General features: G+C 37.3%; 1 protein-coding gene across 1 annotated transcript; it reads right to left on the bottom strand.

The window, feature by feature from the left end:
- Nucleotides 1-970: 970 nt before the first annotated feature.
- On the bottom strand, nt 971-4,107 carry LOC143465331 (carbohydrate sulfotransferase 10-like). Its single transcript, XM_076963562.1, has 6 exons — nt 3,623-4,107; nt 3,210-3,351; nt 2,702-2,913; nt 2,364-2,515; nt 1,460-1,629; nt 971-1,369 (listed from the first exon to the last, which is right to left on the bottom strand). The coding sequence occupies exons 1-6, from the start codon at nt 3,959-3,961 to the stop codon at nt 1,146-1,148; spliced, it is 1,239 nt and encodes a 412-aa protein (XP_076819677.1). The 5' UTR covers nt 3,962-4,107; the 3' UTR covers nt 971-1,145.
- Between the last annotated feature and the right edge of the window lie 12,565 nt (nt 4,108-16,672).

Here is a 16,672-nt window from a genome sequence, read left to right as displayed (position 1 = left end):
AATATTACTGTTCAAAGGAAAGGATTTTAAGAACCCAATTGCCAACAACACATCTCTTCACAATACACGAGATCGATCTATTTTATTCTCGATCATTCATAATCATTCTCATTTTCCAACTCCGTGCGTTTTAAAACATGCACGCACAAGCACAAATAGCATGCAACGGTACATATATACACTGAGTGAGAGCATGACAGAAGTAGAATTCCAACTCGAGGCTAAATGTGTTTTTATCAAAACAGAAATAGTTTGGACTCGAAGAATTTAGGTGTCAATTCTAACGAAAAATCGTTGAAGGAAATAAGTTCAGTCAACGCTGTCTATTTTGGAATGACAGTGCTGTTATTAATCGTGCAGAAAACGTGCCTGGCGAATAAGTTGTCAATCACACCAGGTTATTTCGAATTTGGTGAGTTCATAATGCAATGCAGGTCACGTTTTTGACAATTAATGAGGTTATCTTAGTACAATGAGTTCAAAGGTTTAAGATGGAAAACACGTTTACGGAACAGATTGTCAAACAACTGTGCTTTGATTGATTTTGTCGTGAACTGAGAAGAACTTATGGTAAAGAAGGCCTTTTTCTAATAATAGCGCGGTAAATAGCAGATATACAACTACAATATCACAACTTGGAAAACAATGCAAACGGCGTCTTCCACCACTCACTAACCATGTCGTTTTTCCGGCCTTCTGAGCCATTCTACTGATAACACCGTTATAAAGGGTTGTGTTTATTTTTTAGCGAATTCAGTCGTCTAACACATGCTTCGGTTTACTATTCTTGGTTTTTGTATTGTATTGTTTATTTTTCGCCATTAACTATGCAAAACGAAAGTTAGGATGCTAACCGTTGTAGTTATAGCACAAAAAAAACATGCTCACGAACAATTGTTTGGCATTATTTAGGCAACAAAGAGTTCTGCCTGGGAAAAACACCTTCTTTCTGATAAAGGAGTCACTGCCATTCACTAGTGGCATTTTATTGGTGCTTATTATAAACAGCCATTAACTCTCAACTTTTTCGAAGTGCTTGAAATAGGAGTTAGGGAGGTTTTTGATCAAAATCGTCTTTGAAACTAATTTTCCTTAAACTTAATATAGAATCCAAATGGATGAGAAATTACTGAAAAAGAACTAGGCTACCAGCCGCCAGCAGTTAAGTTATTTAAATCGAAAGTATAATCAAATAAAAGAAAATCTTGTTCATAGACATCATATAAGCGTTTTATAAGATTCGTTGGAAGTTGAGAAAAGTATTTCTTGATCGTGTCTTTGGGGGATTCCCTCTTCCAACTGCTGGAGTTGTGTAAACGGAGGACTCTGGCACTTGTCTTCAGTATGTTCTTTAAAATCCACGCAGCGTCTTTCAAGGAAGCAAAAATAAGAGGGTCCAAAGGGTCTCATTGAAACTGTTTAATTGTTGTTTCAAGTTGATAGTTTTAATTCAACTTACCTTCTTCGAAAGTTTCCAGTTTAATGACAAAATTAAACGGCACTACGCAAGGGTCGCAAGTAGTTGCGATAGGCTTAAAATGGGGGTCAAGGCAGCTGCTGTTGTCGCCGTGGTCTGCTATAAACCGGGCAAAATCTTTCCACTCGATGAAATATTGTCCCGGTCCTTGCCTAAAAAGAGGTTATGATATAAACAAAGACCAAACGAGAAATTCTCCTGAAATAAAGAATAGGCCTACTGTCCTGTCTATTCGGAATAATGTAACCTTTTAAAGCCTAATTATGTGTTAAAGGTTGGTTGGTCACAGGAAAATGTTAGTTATAAATGTCCAAAACTGGAAATAACCTAACCGGAATATACCAATTCATAAATAGGGTACTTAAGGGGAACTTAGGCTTACCTAAATAACATTTACTCGCAATGGGTTTCCGTTATACATTGCTATGAATCACAGAGCAATAAGACTTAATATCACAGGGTGCTAAAAGAAGAATGTAAGAATATTGTACAATAAAAACAAATTGTTACGAGTACGTTAAATGCCACTTTGGTATTTTCCGGTTCGATAAATTTTGTTTTGGTTAAGCTTATATATTAGGCTACAATGTTCTTCTTTTGGCACTCTGTGATATTAAAACTTACTGTTCTGTGACTTATTGTAACTTCTTCCTGCTACCAGTACTTCTATTTTGTTACATCCGGCTTTAGTCACTTTGTAAAATAAATTTTGGTATCAATCAATCTGTTCTATCGGCATTTTATCAGTTTGGAAGCCTATTTTCTGTTTTGGTATTTTCATTGTTCCTGTTTTAGTTTGGTAAAGATTAAGGGATGTAGGCTATAGCGCGTTTATATCACGATCAGGACTGCACAAGCAACTTCTTTAAGCATTTGCAATACTTACCACCTCCCATACATATTTGTATATTTCTTCAGTTTAGGATATTGCTTGAACCAAGTATTATAGTAATAAACCTGTTGACACTTGTCTCTCCAACCTGATATCATCCTAGCAAAGGGATGGCGAACATTGACCATGATAGCTGAGGCTTGGTCCTGCAGTATGAGTAGAGGAAAGTTTTAATAAACTGATTTGTTATGAATCTGAGGCTTAAAGTTGCTCAAGTACCATGCTAGGTTATACAATTAAAGTTGTTGTCCGACACCTAATGAACTATACGTTACTGCTTGGTAAAAGCATTGTGTGCGGCTGGTCAAAAAATTGCTTTTAGCGACTGTTACTTTCCAGATTTCCAACTTTTTTGCTGCTTCTAATTCTTCGAAAGCGTTCACGTTGCCGTGGATGGCTTTTTCCCAAAATTGTTCCCTCGCTGCCTCGCCTGGAGCGCGCAAGTTCCACAAAACGTCATTCCATGTTGAACTCCCGGCTTTCAACACTTGACATAGCATCGTGCGATGAAGGTAACTGCCGATATATCCGTCAGTGGGCGCCCCTGAGGTAATTTTTTACTTTCGTGACATTCTCATTGTAATTTTTATATATTCTTAATTTTTTAATCTTTTCTAAACAACAGGCTTAAGGCAAATCCTTTATACGTTTATCATCAAACTGTTTGTTGTATGCGTAATGGACTAAATCTATATTATATAAACAACTGTTCGAAAAGACATCGAAAGCGAGCGTTTCTTGCTTTGTGCATTTGATATCAGGACACTTTTCAATGCAAAATGTTTTGATTAAGCTTACAATGCAAAACACTCATTACTGTAGTAATTTCTGGATGCTGACCTTTTTCTTTTACTTGCTGCCATTTTATACGAAATTCCGGGTCAACTCTCGAGCACCGTCTGGCGATGGTTTGCACCCTTGCGTCGAATCTTTGTTTGGTCACGTGACTAGGCTCACGAAGCGAAAGATCCTCAGCTGCCATCTGTCGATCAATGCAAGGTTTGTTTTATGAAAAATTTACCTTGTTTAATTGTGTGGATGACTTTCTTAGTAACACAAACCGATATATCAGTGGACAAAATAAATACGTAAAGCTGTACATATGGCTATATATCGAGCTATATGTAGCTGAATAAGCTATACTAGGTCTAAATTCGTAAACTTGGTTGTAACATTGGTGGTTCAAGCACTCTGTAGTAGAAAATCTAAACGTCCCATACGTATAATTACAATAAGATTTAAAAAAATCTCACCATTCGCTTTGACACAAACGAGCTTTCTTTTGTCTTCGGAATATGACGAAAAGATTTTCGTTTATGTTCCTTGTGATAACTTTCTTTGCTGGTGTCTTTCTTTGTTTTAACCGCTACTTTTGTTGTGTATGTTGGTTTGCTCAGTTCTTTTTTACTTGTCATATGAGGCAGTTTGTCTCTTTCCTTGATATTAGACATGTCTCGAATTAAGAAAAAATGCACAAATAACGTGCAGACCACAACTACAGCCATCAACAAAAAAAATCTGCTCCTGATGGTTAAGAAGTGCTGAGCTTTGCTTTGCCAAAACTTAGGTAAAATCTTCCATTTAAACAGCATTGTTACCTCCGTATATTGCGCAATGGCTTTCTTGCCCACTCTTAATTAGTTTTTGTTTATAAAACCCACATCATGCTATTTGCCTGAAAATCTTTCACGGCTTGCTACAGTCAGCACTTTTGCGCACCACTGAAAGACGACGTAACAGAAAATTGTTTTATGTTTCTTAAATTCAGTTGCTAATTTGTTCGTCATTGCTTATATTTCGCCCGAAGCGATGAAGATTTCATGTCACTAGACAATCTATCAAGTTGTAGCTACGTGTGTCGACAAAATTTACACCATAGGTTTGTAGGTTATACAGTCGAACTATTGCATTTATATACAGTGATGTATTACATGATAGCTTTGGTTCACAAATATTGAATTACTGTAGCATATAAAAGGTGGGGAAGATAAACTTGCTTTGAAATAGTGATAGCAATGGTTCTATAGAGGCCTAGAGCTATGTTTTTCGCGACGTTTTGAATTATAACTCTTAAATAAATATATATACTCGTACAGTATATGTACATTATTTTTTAGTTCTGAAATAATATCCGTATCCATGAATATTCGATCTAAGAAAACTAGACCCGATTGGATAATGTAATATTGTTACTGCTGTAACATTTAACGCAGTAACTAAATCAGATAAATTCATTAATTTTCTTTAATCGAGTTTATAACCTATAGAAGTTGGAGGCTTATGCAAGTTTTTACTTTTGGGTGAAAGTCGACTTTCCTGCGCAAAAGGGTGGCATTGCGAACATACATACCTGGGCGAAGAGAGTAAAAATTATGTAATTACATTTTGGTCTTTAGTAGTTACATCAGGTAGACCTACCTACCTTTTAGTATATACTGTAGAATGGTTCTTTTTTGGGCTTCTGTTTAAGATTAAATTCACAGGTTCACTTCTGTACTTGCACTTCTACAACTTCACTTAAATAGTAGTTTATTACAGAATTGATACAATTTTGGTCGTGCAGTGCCACGTATTTCCATACGCCACCAAAAATGTGATTTCCATCGTTCCACAACGAGAACAATTGTTTGGTTTTATCCAATGTGGGATCTTACGATGATGAAACAAAAGGCAGTTTTATGAAAATATTTAGGAACACACGGTACACACTCATCAATAACACGACCGTCTGTCCGTGTCAGTCTTTAAGTGAGTTTGATTATTGCGTAAAAGATTTATTACAAACAGTCACAAGCCAACAATTGACGGAAAATGCTCAGCCTTTCTGGTAGCCTTTTCTCGGCCTTCACACCTTACTGTGCTCTAATTCTTGTGAAGGTTGTAGCCTATATCATCTGAGTGACAGTTTATTAGAGTGACAGCTCATTTGAGTGACACATTTATAAGTACTGTTTAATTCATTTGAGGGACACATTGATAAGGACTGTGTAATTCATTTGAGTGACAGATTGACATTTGTTGTTTAAGTTGCAGTTAATTAGTAAATGCAGATGACAGCACACACAAGACAAAGTTTAGAGTACAATCTACAAAAAAAAACAACCAAGAATCCTCAACCATCTCGTCCAATTGTTCTGTTAGTTCCGCAGTTGGTCCGATCTTCAAATTACGCGCAATTCGGCGGAGGAATACTTCCTGTGGAAGGTGTTCTTGCTGGGAAAACAAATTTCTAACGCAGGTTTCTTTTTGCCTTGTCATACGGCATACGCGATCGGCGCAATGGTGGTGTCGATGCACCAAATTCAAGGCGAAAGAGTTCTTGGGAAACTCTATGATGCTCGCTTTGAAACTATTCAATTATTTTGAAAATTCTTTGGTTGTATCCTTTGACAATTGCATTGAAGCGGTGATGCCAGCCATATAAGAGCAACGGAAACCATATTTTCTATTGCGTTGGTGTGATGTTGTGCAAAATGCAACAGATAACATGGTTTCAGTTGTATTTGTGTGAAGAGCAACGGAAACCATGTTATCTATTGCATTTATATGGTATGTGCCACTCATTTCAAAACCATTACTGTAGTTTGAACAGTAGCCTACTCACCAATGTGTCACTCAAATGAAGAGTCACTCAGTTGATCAACTACCCTTGTGAAATCAGATCACTGATTGGTTTTCATACAACATCAATCAGTCTACGATTTGGTTGACACTCCATAGATGAATATGGTGAGATTTATACTTGTGACCTACTTGCTGAGAAAATGAATGTAAATAGGAAAAATCTGCATTTGATGTGAATGTAGAAATAAAAAGAAACTGGAAAAATTAATACATCAATTCAAATACATTGCAATCAGTGAAAATCAAAACAAAATCAACTGAATATCCTAAAACGGTTCATATTTCGGAACAGGACTTTTGCAAATCTTTCAAAATTAAACAAGATGTTTGCGGTGAAAAACATAACAGTCATTTGCATGAATAACAAATCACCAAACCAGTTTTATGTGATAGAAGTTTAATTGCTAAAGTTACTATAAATCTGAATGTAAACAAATACCCAAAACATTGCCACTTCTACACTTATAGGACTAATAGATCTGATTAAAACTTAAACCAAACATTTCATTATTAATGGTGCTCTCCAAGTTGGACTGCTGTATGAGTTTGCAAATTGTTGTTTTGTGAAAATAATTTGAAACAAACAAATACCAAAAACATGTCATGAACTCTTATATGATGCTGAAAATCGCTGTTTTAGGAAAATGATTTGCAGCAAATCTTGCATTGATTTGGAGGTAAGTCCATGTGGGTTCTTAAATCAGTTTGCAGGTTTGCTTTTTGTTTGATAGATTTATCAGAAACTGAGCAACAGAAATGCTTCCGGTCATCTTTAACAATTATCATGGAATGCTTAACCTTGCTTTTAAAGTTTTTACCATTCGATGTGCATTCATCAGGAAATTCCTTTGCTGACATATTATATTTTGGGAGTGAGTTTGTTTCATTCAAGTTTTAAGAATCAACAAGTTTGTCCAAATGTGTGGAATTTGCTTCATTCTCTAAATGAGTGAAAATATGATTTAACACTGCCGCAATTTTGTTATCAGACGATTACAAAATTGAGATACCTCTCAATCTCCCATCAACTCTTCTTTGATAGCTTCAATGTGAGGAGAAACAAATGCAATCTCCGAATGAACTTCATTAATACAAATGTCAATGTCAGACTTTTCAACTTATGGTTGCAATATTTCCTCATTTGGCATTGAACTGTTTCTGGTTTTGCATTTCTTTATTTCTGCAAAAATTTTTAAACACAAGTTTTCTATGTTTTCTTGCATTTTATCAAATTCCCACTTAACATCTTGTCGCATCACTGATTGTTTTCATAATAATCTCGATATGCTTACCGCTTGGATGACAGTCCATAGTGAACTATAAAAATGTGAGTTAAAGAAACAATTATATTTAATGTAGCGTTTGACGGATAACACACGAATGACATGATGATTGTATATGACACTGTTTATATCTGTAACTTTATTTGCTGTGAAATGAAAATGAACACGCAAAACTGTATAAATTATTACATGTATTCAAGGACAGAGAAATCAACAAAACTCAAAGCATATTGAGAACAACATGTGCTTGTATTGCTATGTAAAGCAAAGAAGCATTGCTAATGTGCAACCTGTGCTAAGCTAACATCGCAATAACTCTGTATGTAAACAAAACTCAAAAACATGTTTAAAAGGTTCATTAAAGTTAATATTTATCATTGCAACCTCTACGTTTATAACAAATCAAGAAAACACATTAACTGAATATTTCACATGAAGTCAAAAGCAAAGTTCTTGTGAAATCACATCACTGATTGCTTTTACGACAACGCCAACCAGTCTACAACCTGGTTGACACTCCTTAGTTGAATATGATTCGGTTTATACTTATGGCCTATTAACTAAGAAAAAGAATGTGAATATAGAAACCGGTAAAATTATTACATTAATTCAAAGACCATTGGCAGTCATCAGCGAAAATCCACACAAAATGAAACAAACATCCAAAAATGGTTCATATTTTGTAATGTGACTTTTGCACATTTTTAGAAAGGAAACAAACATTTTACAGTGCAATACATAACAATAATTGGTATAAACAACAAATAACCAAACTAACTTTATGTGGAAGAAATATTAACGCTAACATTACTGTAACTCTAAATGCAAAGAAATACCAAAACATTGTCACATCTACATTTGTAATAGATCTGATTAACATCTAAACCAAACAGTTCATTAAGGGCGCTCTCCAGTGTGGACTCTCATATGAGTTTTCAAATTGCTGTTTTACGAAAATGATTTGCAGCAAACATCGCATTGATATGGGCGCTCTCCAGTGTGGACTTTCATATGATGCTGTAAATTGTTGTTTTCCGAAAATGATTTCAAGCAAACATCACATTGATAAGGGCGCTCTCCAGTGTGGACTCTCATATGACGCTGTAAATTGCTGTTTTCCGAAAATGATTTCAAACAAACGTCGCATTGATAAGGGCGCTCTCCAGTGTGGACTCTCATATGACGCTGTAAATTGCTGTTTTCCGAAAATGATTTCAAACAAACGTCGCATTGATAAGGGCGCTCTCCAGTGTGGACTTTCATATGACTTTTCAAAATGCTGCTTTCCGAAAATGATTTCAAACAAACATCGCATTGATAAGGGCGCTCTCCAGTATGGGCTTTCATATGACGCTGTAAATTGCTGTTTTCCGAAAATGATTTCAAACAAACATCGCATTGATAAGGGCGCTCTCCAGTGTGGACTCTCATATGATGCTGCAAATGGCTGTTTTGTGAAAATGATTTGCAGCAAACATTACATTGATAAGGGCGCTCTCCAGTATGGGCTTTTATATGACGCCGTAAATGACTGTTTTGTGAAAATGATTTCAAACAAACGTCGCATTGATAAGGGCGCTCTCCAGTGTGGACTTTCATATGTTGCTTCAAATTGCTGTTTTGTGAAAATGATTTGCAACAAACTCGACATTGATACAATCGTATACTGTTGTGAGTCTTGAAACAAATTTTCATTTTTGTTTTTTGTTTAAAAGATTTATCACAAACAGTGCAACAGAAATGTTTGGTTTTGTCATTTCCAACAATTCTTGAACATTTAACCTCTCTAGTATTGCTCTCACAATTTGTGATGTTTTTATCAGGAAACTTCATAGCCAATTTGTTGTATTCCTCTTGTGGGTTTTTTTCATTTAGGTTTTCAGAATCAACAATGTCATCATCGAATGTTGCATTTCTTTCATTCTCTGACTGAAGGAAAACATTATTTGACATAAGAGTAAATGTAGCATCTGTTTCAGTCGGGAAAATCTCAATATCCTGCAACGACAAAGATTTTTCTTCAATAGCTTCAAGATGAGCTACAGCTGATGCCTTCTTTGAATGAATTTCCTGAATAGAAATGCTAGTGTCAAACTCAGACTGTATAGCTGATGGTTGCAATGTTTCTTCAAATGGCATTGCATTGTTCATGCTTTTAGTTCCTTTTGATTGTGCAAAAAGCTTTAAATACATGTCTTCCATGTTTTCTTGCACCTTTGCAAATTCCATTTACTTCGATATCTTGTTGCATTGATTTTAATTCTGGCAAAATAAGATCATTCAATGTTTTTAAAACAACCTCAAGTTGTATATGACCTGGTTGACACTCTGTAGTTGCATATGATACTGTTTATACTTATGACCTATACGCTAAGTAAAGGAAGATAAATGTTAAAGCTTAAAACTGTAGAAATTAAAAAATCATTTTCAAAGATATTGCAATCAACAATAATCAAAATGAAATGAGAAAAACAAATTGCTAAAGTTAGTTAATGCAAGTTAACTGTTTCGAACGTATACAAATGTGCCTTCAACTTTAAGGATTTCTCTGCATGACAACACTGTTACGCTAGCCCACTGGTGTGAATTGTCAAATGACACTGCAAATGGTATTGAAATGGCTATTTTGTGAAAATGATATGTAGCAAACATCACATTGATAAGGTCGCTTTCCAGTGTGAACTTTCACATGGATTTATAAATCAACGCTTTGTGGAAATGATTTGCAACAGATTTTGGATTGAAAAGGATGTCCTTCAGTATGAACTTTCATAATACGCCGCAAATTGCTCTTTTACGGAAATGATTTATTTTATACATTGCATTGATAACGGCGCCTCTAGTGTGAATGTTAATATTATACCGCACATATAGCCAGTTAGATGTTATCAAAATTATCATTCAAAAATCCAAATTTAAGCATTTTTTAACATTTCTCCTTGACGCATATTTGAACAAAAAAATCCTGGACATGTCCGGGAAAATCCTGACGTATGACCCTTTGCTAGCATTGATATCGGAAGCAAAGAGGCATTGCTTATGTGCAATCTGCGTTAATACTAACATTACGATAACTCGGTATGTTCAAAGATATCAAAAACACATCTAAGGGGTTATGACTCAACTCAAAGAGATAGGCTTTTCAATGCAAAATACATTAAATCAAAAAGCTACTATCGCAAAACCACATCATAAACCTTCCGCGAACTTCAGCTTACAACTAGATCTAGGCTAGTTTATGATTGCTCACAGCCTTAATTTGGACAGAATCCTTGTACTTTTAATGAAATGGTTGTAAATGGTAGCTGAACCTGACAGCTTGACCCACTTCACTACAATTATTTCTTGTTGAAATGTTTATTGCGGGAGATGATATATGAGTCTCGTAAGGATGTTGTCTGCTTTTCTCAACCTCGAACTTAATTGTTCACCTTTACGAATTATTGTCTGCTGAAGATGACAACAAATTTGTCTAACTTAACACTGAAATTCTTCAACTTGTATGCAACAATGTTTACACATAAATGAAAACTGTATATACTGATTATAATGAACCTTCTTTGAACGATAACATTTCAACAGAACATTTGCACAGCAGCAGCATAAAAACCTCCATATTACAGCGTTGATTGTAACAGCAAGACAGAATGCATAAGCAGCTGTGTATAACTCACATTATATAGGCATGATATTTAATGCCACGACTTTAAACGGTAAACAGGAAACAGGATGTCATTGGCAAATCATGCGCTGATCATCACATGCCGTATTTTCTTGAATAGAAACCGCGGCTACTGTTTTTTTATTTTTGAAGGTTTTGTGCGGCTTCTATTCTAGGGCGGCTTCTATAATTATTACATGAAGTACCGGTAAAGTTGATTAGATGACAATAAAATTCTGCGCTCTCTTTTGACAAAAAACTTTTATTCTATTACTATCCGATCACTACTACAATATGACAACTGCTGTTTTTCGCATGTGCGAGCTCTCAATGACAGCCTTTCAATTATACCGAAGCGATTTCAGCATTGTCTTCTGCTGTCTCTATGCGAGGGCGGTGTTTATGCGAGGACGGCTTCCATTCAAGGGCAGTTTCTATTCAAGAAAATACGGTACTCAAATTTCGATAACAACCACCTACACGTTACATCAAGTTTTGAGCTGGAAACTTTAAGATAAATACTCCAAAATACCAAAATTCAAATCCACATCAATTTTACAATTTAGTCTAGTCCTGCAACCAGCTATCACCAAAACAATAACAAAAAGTCCATATCGACGTCACATGCGCAGTGGACCGGAAATTTTCTTCGATTTTTTTTTAATATGATGCAATCAGTGCAACAGCTTCACAATCGCCGTGTTGCCGGCTCAAAATTGTCTTCCTTTTGGGAGAGAAATTTTTATTCCAACTGACAAATCAATCTACATGATGATATGACGTACTGGTTTTACTGCATATTACAGATAAAAGTCAAGGGCAGGGGTAAAGATTCTGCCCCTGTTGAGGCTTTTCGATCATCATTGGGATCACCGGCAACATTTGACTAGGATATGACAACCTTGACGGTAAAGTACAAACATTACGTTTTGTTCCATTTCAATCTGACTCCATCTAACAACTTGGGATTTCTTTTCATATAAATTCGAAATGCATTAGCATTATAGGCCTATTTCATGTCTAGTATCTCGGTTTCATTTTCATATGATGCGAATACGATGTAAAGTTCAGATTATTTTTACTTTGTGACGCAAGATTTACGTTGTGTTTGTTACCAGGGAATTAAATAAAATATTTGCAAATGTTGTGAAAACACAAGTGAAAAATAACAAAAGTTTCAAGCTAAATATGTTGTTATACCTGAATACCTTAACATATACTATCCGTGGGAAGTAAAATATTCATTGCCTCATTCCATGAGATTCTCATTGGCAGCTCTGAATAACTCGAGTCAAATGTTCGATAAATTTAGTGGCCTCTATCAATGGAAATGTATTGGAACTACTCACCGCGTATGATTGTGCAATGATACCTTAATAATTACCTACATATAGTTTTAAACACAACGCAGTGTATGCAAGTTGTGTAGGCCTACGGGCGACATAAACTGTACACACTGATAAGACATGCACAGATAAAGTTCTTTTAACACATTTCGTATCTTTCAAAGCAATACAAAAACTTTGGAGTTGGATACTATACTGATCTACATCGCAAACTACTCAACGACTACAGGGTGGTGCCCTACAACCATGACTCTCACCCTGGCAGATAGAGTCAAGAGGAGATGGAGGTTCGATCCTCCAAGTTACAAAAGAGAGAAAGAAGTACTGTAGTATTTAAACTCAGTACCACAAAGAAACGACAGGAAATCTACGACCTATTGAAGAACACTGGCATACCATTTGGCAAACTGGAAGGAATCATAGTCATGCCGACAAACCTGATCGAGGTCACCTGTAGTGACAAAGCAGCAGCTCTGACCTTGGCTCAAAATCTCCAGTCTCGCGACGAAGTCATCACAGCGTCGGCCTTTGCAGAAGAACACGTGACGGTGACAGTTGGATGGGTCTCTACCGGTTTCCCCAATCATTCCCTCGTCGATGCACTTAGCACTGTCGGAGAGGTTAAAGAACATTCCATAGGTAAAGACACCTATAAAGGCCTAAAACAGTGGTTCTCAACCTTCTGATCTTGGCGGACCCATTTTGCTGCTGTCAAAGTAGTGGCGGACCCCTGAAGTTTAAGCAAACTAAGGGTTCTGAGACTGCACTTAAATGTTTCTTTGCTTAGTTTTACTTAATAGTCTTGGTGCACAACTGCGCTATTCATTCAAAATAACATCAAACTATGCGGATATTTTTACTTAAAATCACTGTATCCAGCTGTCTTCTCGTATAATCCGCAATCTAGTGCATCACAATAGGCCTTTCCTGCGGGTGATAAATCTCAATAAGCTTTTGTATTGTCCCATCACAATAGGCAATTAAGCAAATGTTCAAGCCTATTTCAAAAAGCAATGATAAACAGCAAAAAATGTTAAAAACTCGTACTTTATGTTGCAAATTTCGAAGTTCTCACGGACCAACTGAAAACGTTTCGCGGACCCCCAGGGGTCCGCGGACCACCGGTTGAGAACCACTGGCCTAAAAGACGGACGAAGACTTTTCAGAATGAAGAAAAAAGATCTGCTGAACAACCCACTGCCTTATTATATATATTTCGGGAGCCTAAAACTCTACGTTAACTTCGAGGGCCAAAAAAAACTTGCAGCTACTGCGAAGAATTAGGACATCTTTTTAAAGAGTGCCAGAACGAGAAAAACAAAAGGCAAATGCATCATGGGGAACGACATCGTGGGGCACCGGCTATCGCCAGAATCAACACCAACCCAACGACGAGGAAGCTTACCAAATATCATTTCCACCCCTGCAAGAGCAGCAGGACGACACAAAAAGGGATCCACCGGTGCAGCAGTCAACTCCGATGAACAAGAGTTCGAGGTTACAACCAGTCAGAATGGACTTTTTCGACGGCGAGGTTACATTTCAAAACGGTGTCACCATCACTCACAAGAACAACGGTCCAACTCACGACAAAATGATACTGGAAAAATACGGGATCCAAAAAGAACCAACTCCAAGCACGAGCAGGGAAAGCGACAGTTCCTCCTCCTCTGAGAAGGATGATCAACAGGATACGAGTCTCAACGTACCAGCCACTCCCAAGAAGGTAAGAAAAAGCAAACGCAACCGTAGTAAAGATTCCTCGGTACAAGCAGGTGACCCTCCGGAACGCAAACTAAAAGAAAATTTCGAGGAGGAAGAAAAAGTCCAAGAGCTAGACGAAGAAGAGGTTTTCCACCACCAGGACGAATCACTGGCCTCATTCGAATGTGTGTGCGGCGAACCCCTCGCGAGGCCAGAAAGACTCTCTACAACCTTCTGCCCTCAATGCCCGATCGTGCTGTAAACCAGGGCTTCCCAAACTGGGGGTGGCGACCCCGCAAGGGGTCGCGTAACGAACTTCAGGGGTCGCAGAGCGTATACCAATTTTACACGAAGTACAAAATACAATCAAAACAAAATATACTTCCAGCCTAATAAACATAGAAACCGCCTTGAGACCAGCATTAACAGATATTGAGCCACGGCTGGACTTGCTTTGTAGCAGAAAGCAGTCGGACCAATCACACTGAATAAATGTGTGTGCTTTTTTGTTTGCAGTAGCCTACATATGTGTAAAGTAGTAAGTAGGCTTTGAGTACTGGTTGCTTGAATTCAGTCTTTGCATCTCAATAAATGTCACTAATGACTAATGTATATTTCGCACTGCTTATCAATTTAAACGTGAAGGGTCGCGGAAAACTTCAGAAGTTTGAAAGGGGTCGCGAGCAAAAAAGTTTGGGAAGCCCTGCTGTAAACTATTTACATTTTTTGTTTCTTATCTTTACGTTCTTTCCTTTTTTTGTTCACTAATGCATGTGCTAGCATTACTCACCTTGAATTGCCAAGGTTTGAATGACGCTGCGAAACGAAGAGCGCTTTTTGCAGAGCTGCGGTTCTCGAACTCCCATATAATTTGTCTCCAAGAGACACACTCACGAGCGAGTAGCGAACTAATCTGGCAAAAAGAATGGGGTAATAACCGTTCGATTTTTAACTCGGCGCCTCAGAAAAATTACCCATCAAAAGGTGTAGCCATACTTATTAACCATCCGGCAATAATAGTAGAAAACCAAGAATCGGATCTAGAAGGACGGTTATTATCTGTAAATTTAAAAATCGGCGATGAAAAATTTAAAGTCATAAACGTTTACGCCCCGAACGTAACAATTTCGAATACCAAAGACAACGATAATTTTTTCGCTTCACTTCCACAGTATTTAAACGAAAATATACCGTACATACTAACTGGCGATTTTAATATTGTGGACGACCCAGCGCTCGACAGAGAACCGCCACACCACGGCCACCGGAAAAAAAACAATTTTAAGCAACGTATGCCAAACCTACAATCTCGAAGATCATTTCCGATCCTTGTATGGCAACATAAAAAGCTTTACAAGACAAGACCAAAAATCAAAATCACGTTTAGACAGATTTTATTTATCGCCGGAATTGCCAGCATCTGAAATCCGCCATGAATCCAGCGTTTTTTCAGATCACTCTAAAGTTATGATAACTTTAAACGTCTCCCCCCCCCCACCCCGGGGAATGGGGTTTTGGAAAAATAACGCCGAGATCTTTCAAGATAGTGAATTTAGGAGTGAGCTGCAAACGCGCTGGAATTTATGGTGCACCCTTCAGCCAATAATTTACGAAAACCCAAACCAATGGTGGAAAAACATAAAGAACCGTTTAAAGACCCTAATCAAAAAGTACGCTAAAATCCACTCTGTCGCCCTAAACCGCGAAGAAAAACAGCTCACCGAGGAATTTGAAAGCGCAAAACTAGCCCTTCACAATAGCCAAGGTACGTTTAAACAGTATTATAGAAACCAAACGCGCCTTGAAAAAACACAAAAGAGAAAAAGCGCTAGCTCGAATTGCCAGAAACAAACGTTTCAAAAACAAGATTGGATCGCGCGAATTTTACGCCCAATTCCGGAAAAATAAAAAGCAAACCTTCATAAATTCATACGATGAAAATTTTTTACCAATCAACACGTCCAAGGAAATGTTAGAGGTCGCACAAGTATACTATTCCAAATTATATGCGAACGAAGATCCCAACGAAGAGATGCAAAACGATTTTCTAAAATATACTTCCCGTAGAATCACCGACGACGCAGCCCAAACGCTAGACGAACAAATGAACAATAAGGAAATTGAGCAAACGATCAAAATTATATCAAATGTCTAGTCACCGGGCCCCGATGGAATAAGTGCAGAGTTTTACAAAACATTTTGGCCATTTATTGGGAAAAAGTTGACGGAAGTTTTTAAATTTTGGCACGAAAACAAATCTATCCCTCCGGTCTTCAAAAAAGGTATCACCACCATAATTTTCAAAAAAGGAGATGATACGGATTTAGGTAATTATCGGCCGATAACTCTTCTCAACACCGATTACAAAATTTACTCTAAAGTCTTAACAAACCGCCTGAAGGAACGCTTGACCAAGTAATCAACGACCATCAATACGCACGCAAGAACAAACGCCTAAGCCAGGGGTTCTTAAAGTATGGGTCGCGACCCAAACATGGGTCGCGGAGGGTCAGAAAATGGGTCGCGACATAGTGACATAGGTGGGTCGCGACATAGGTTAATATAATATAATATAGGTCTATAGGACATTAAAATGGGTCGCGACATAGGTTTGGGTCGTGAGGTGATCATGAAACTCAGATTTGGGTCGCGCTCAAAAAAGTTTAAGAACCGCTGGCCTAAGCG

The sequence above is a fragment of the Clavelina lepadiformis genome, chromosome 7 (genome assembly GCF_947623445.1).
Source record: "Clavelina lepadiformis chromosome 7, kaClaLepa1.1, whole genome shotgun sequence".
Taxonomy (NCBI): domain Eukaryota; kingdom Metazoa; phylum Chordata; class Ascidiacea; order Aplousobranchia; family Clavelinidae; genus Clavelina; species Clavelina lepadiformis.
Note: the sequence above shows the minus strand (reverse complement) of the source record. Positions and strands in the feature narration are given on the sequence as shown.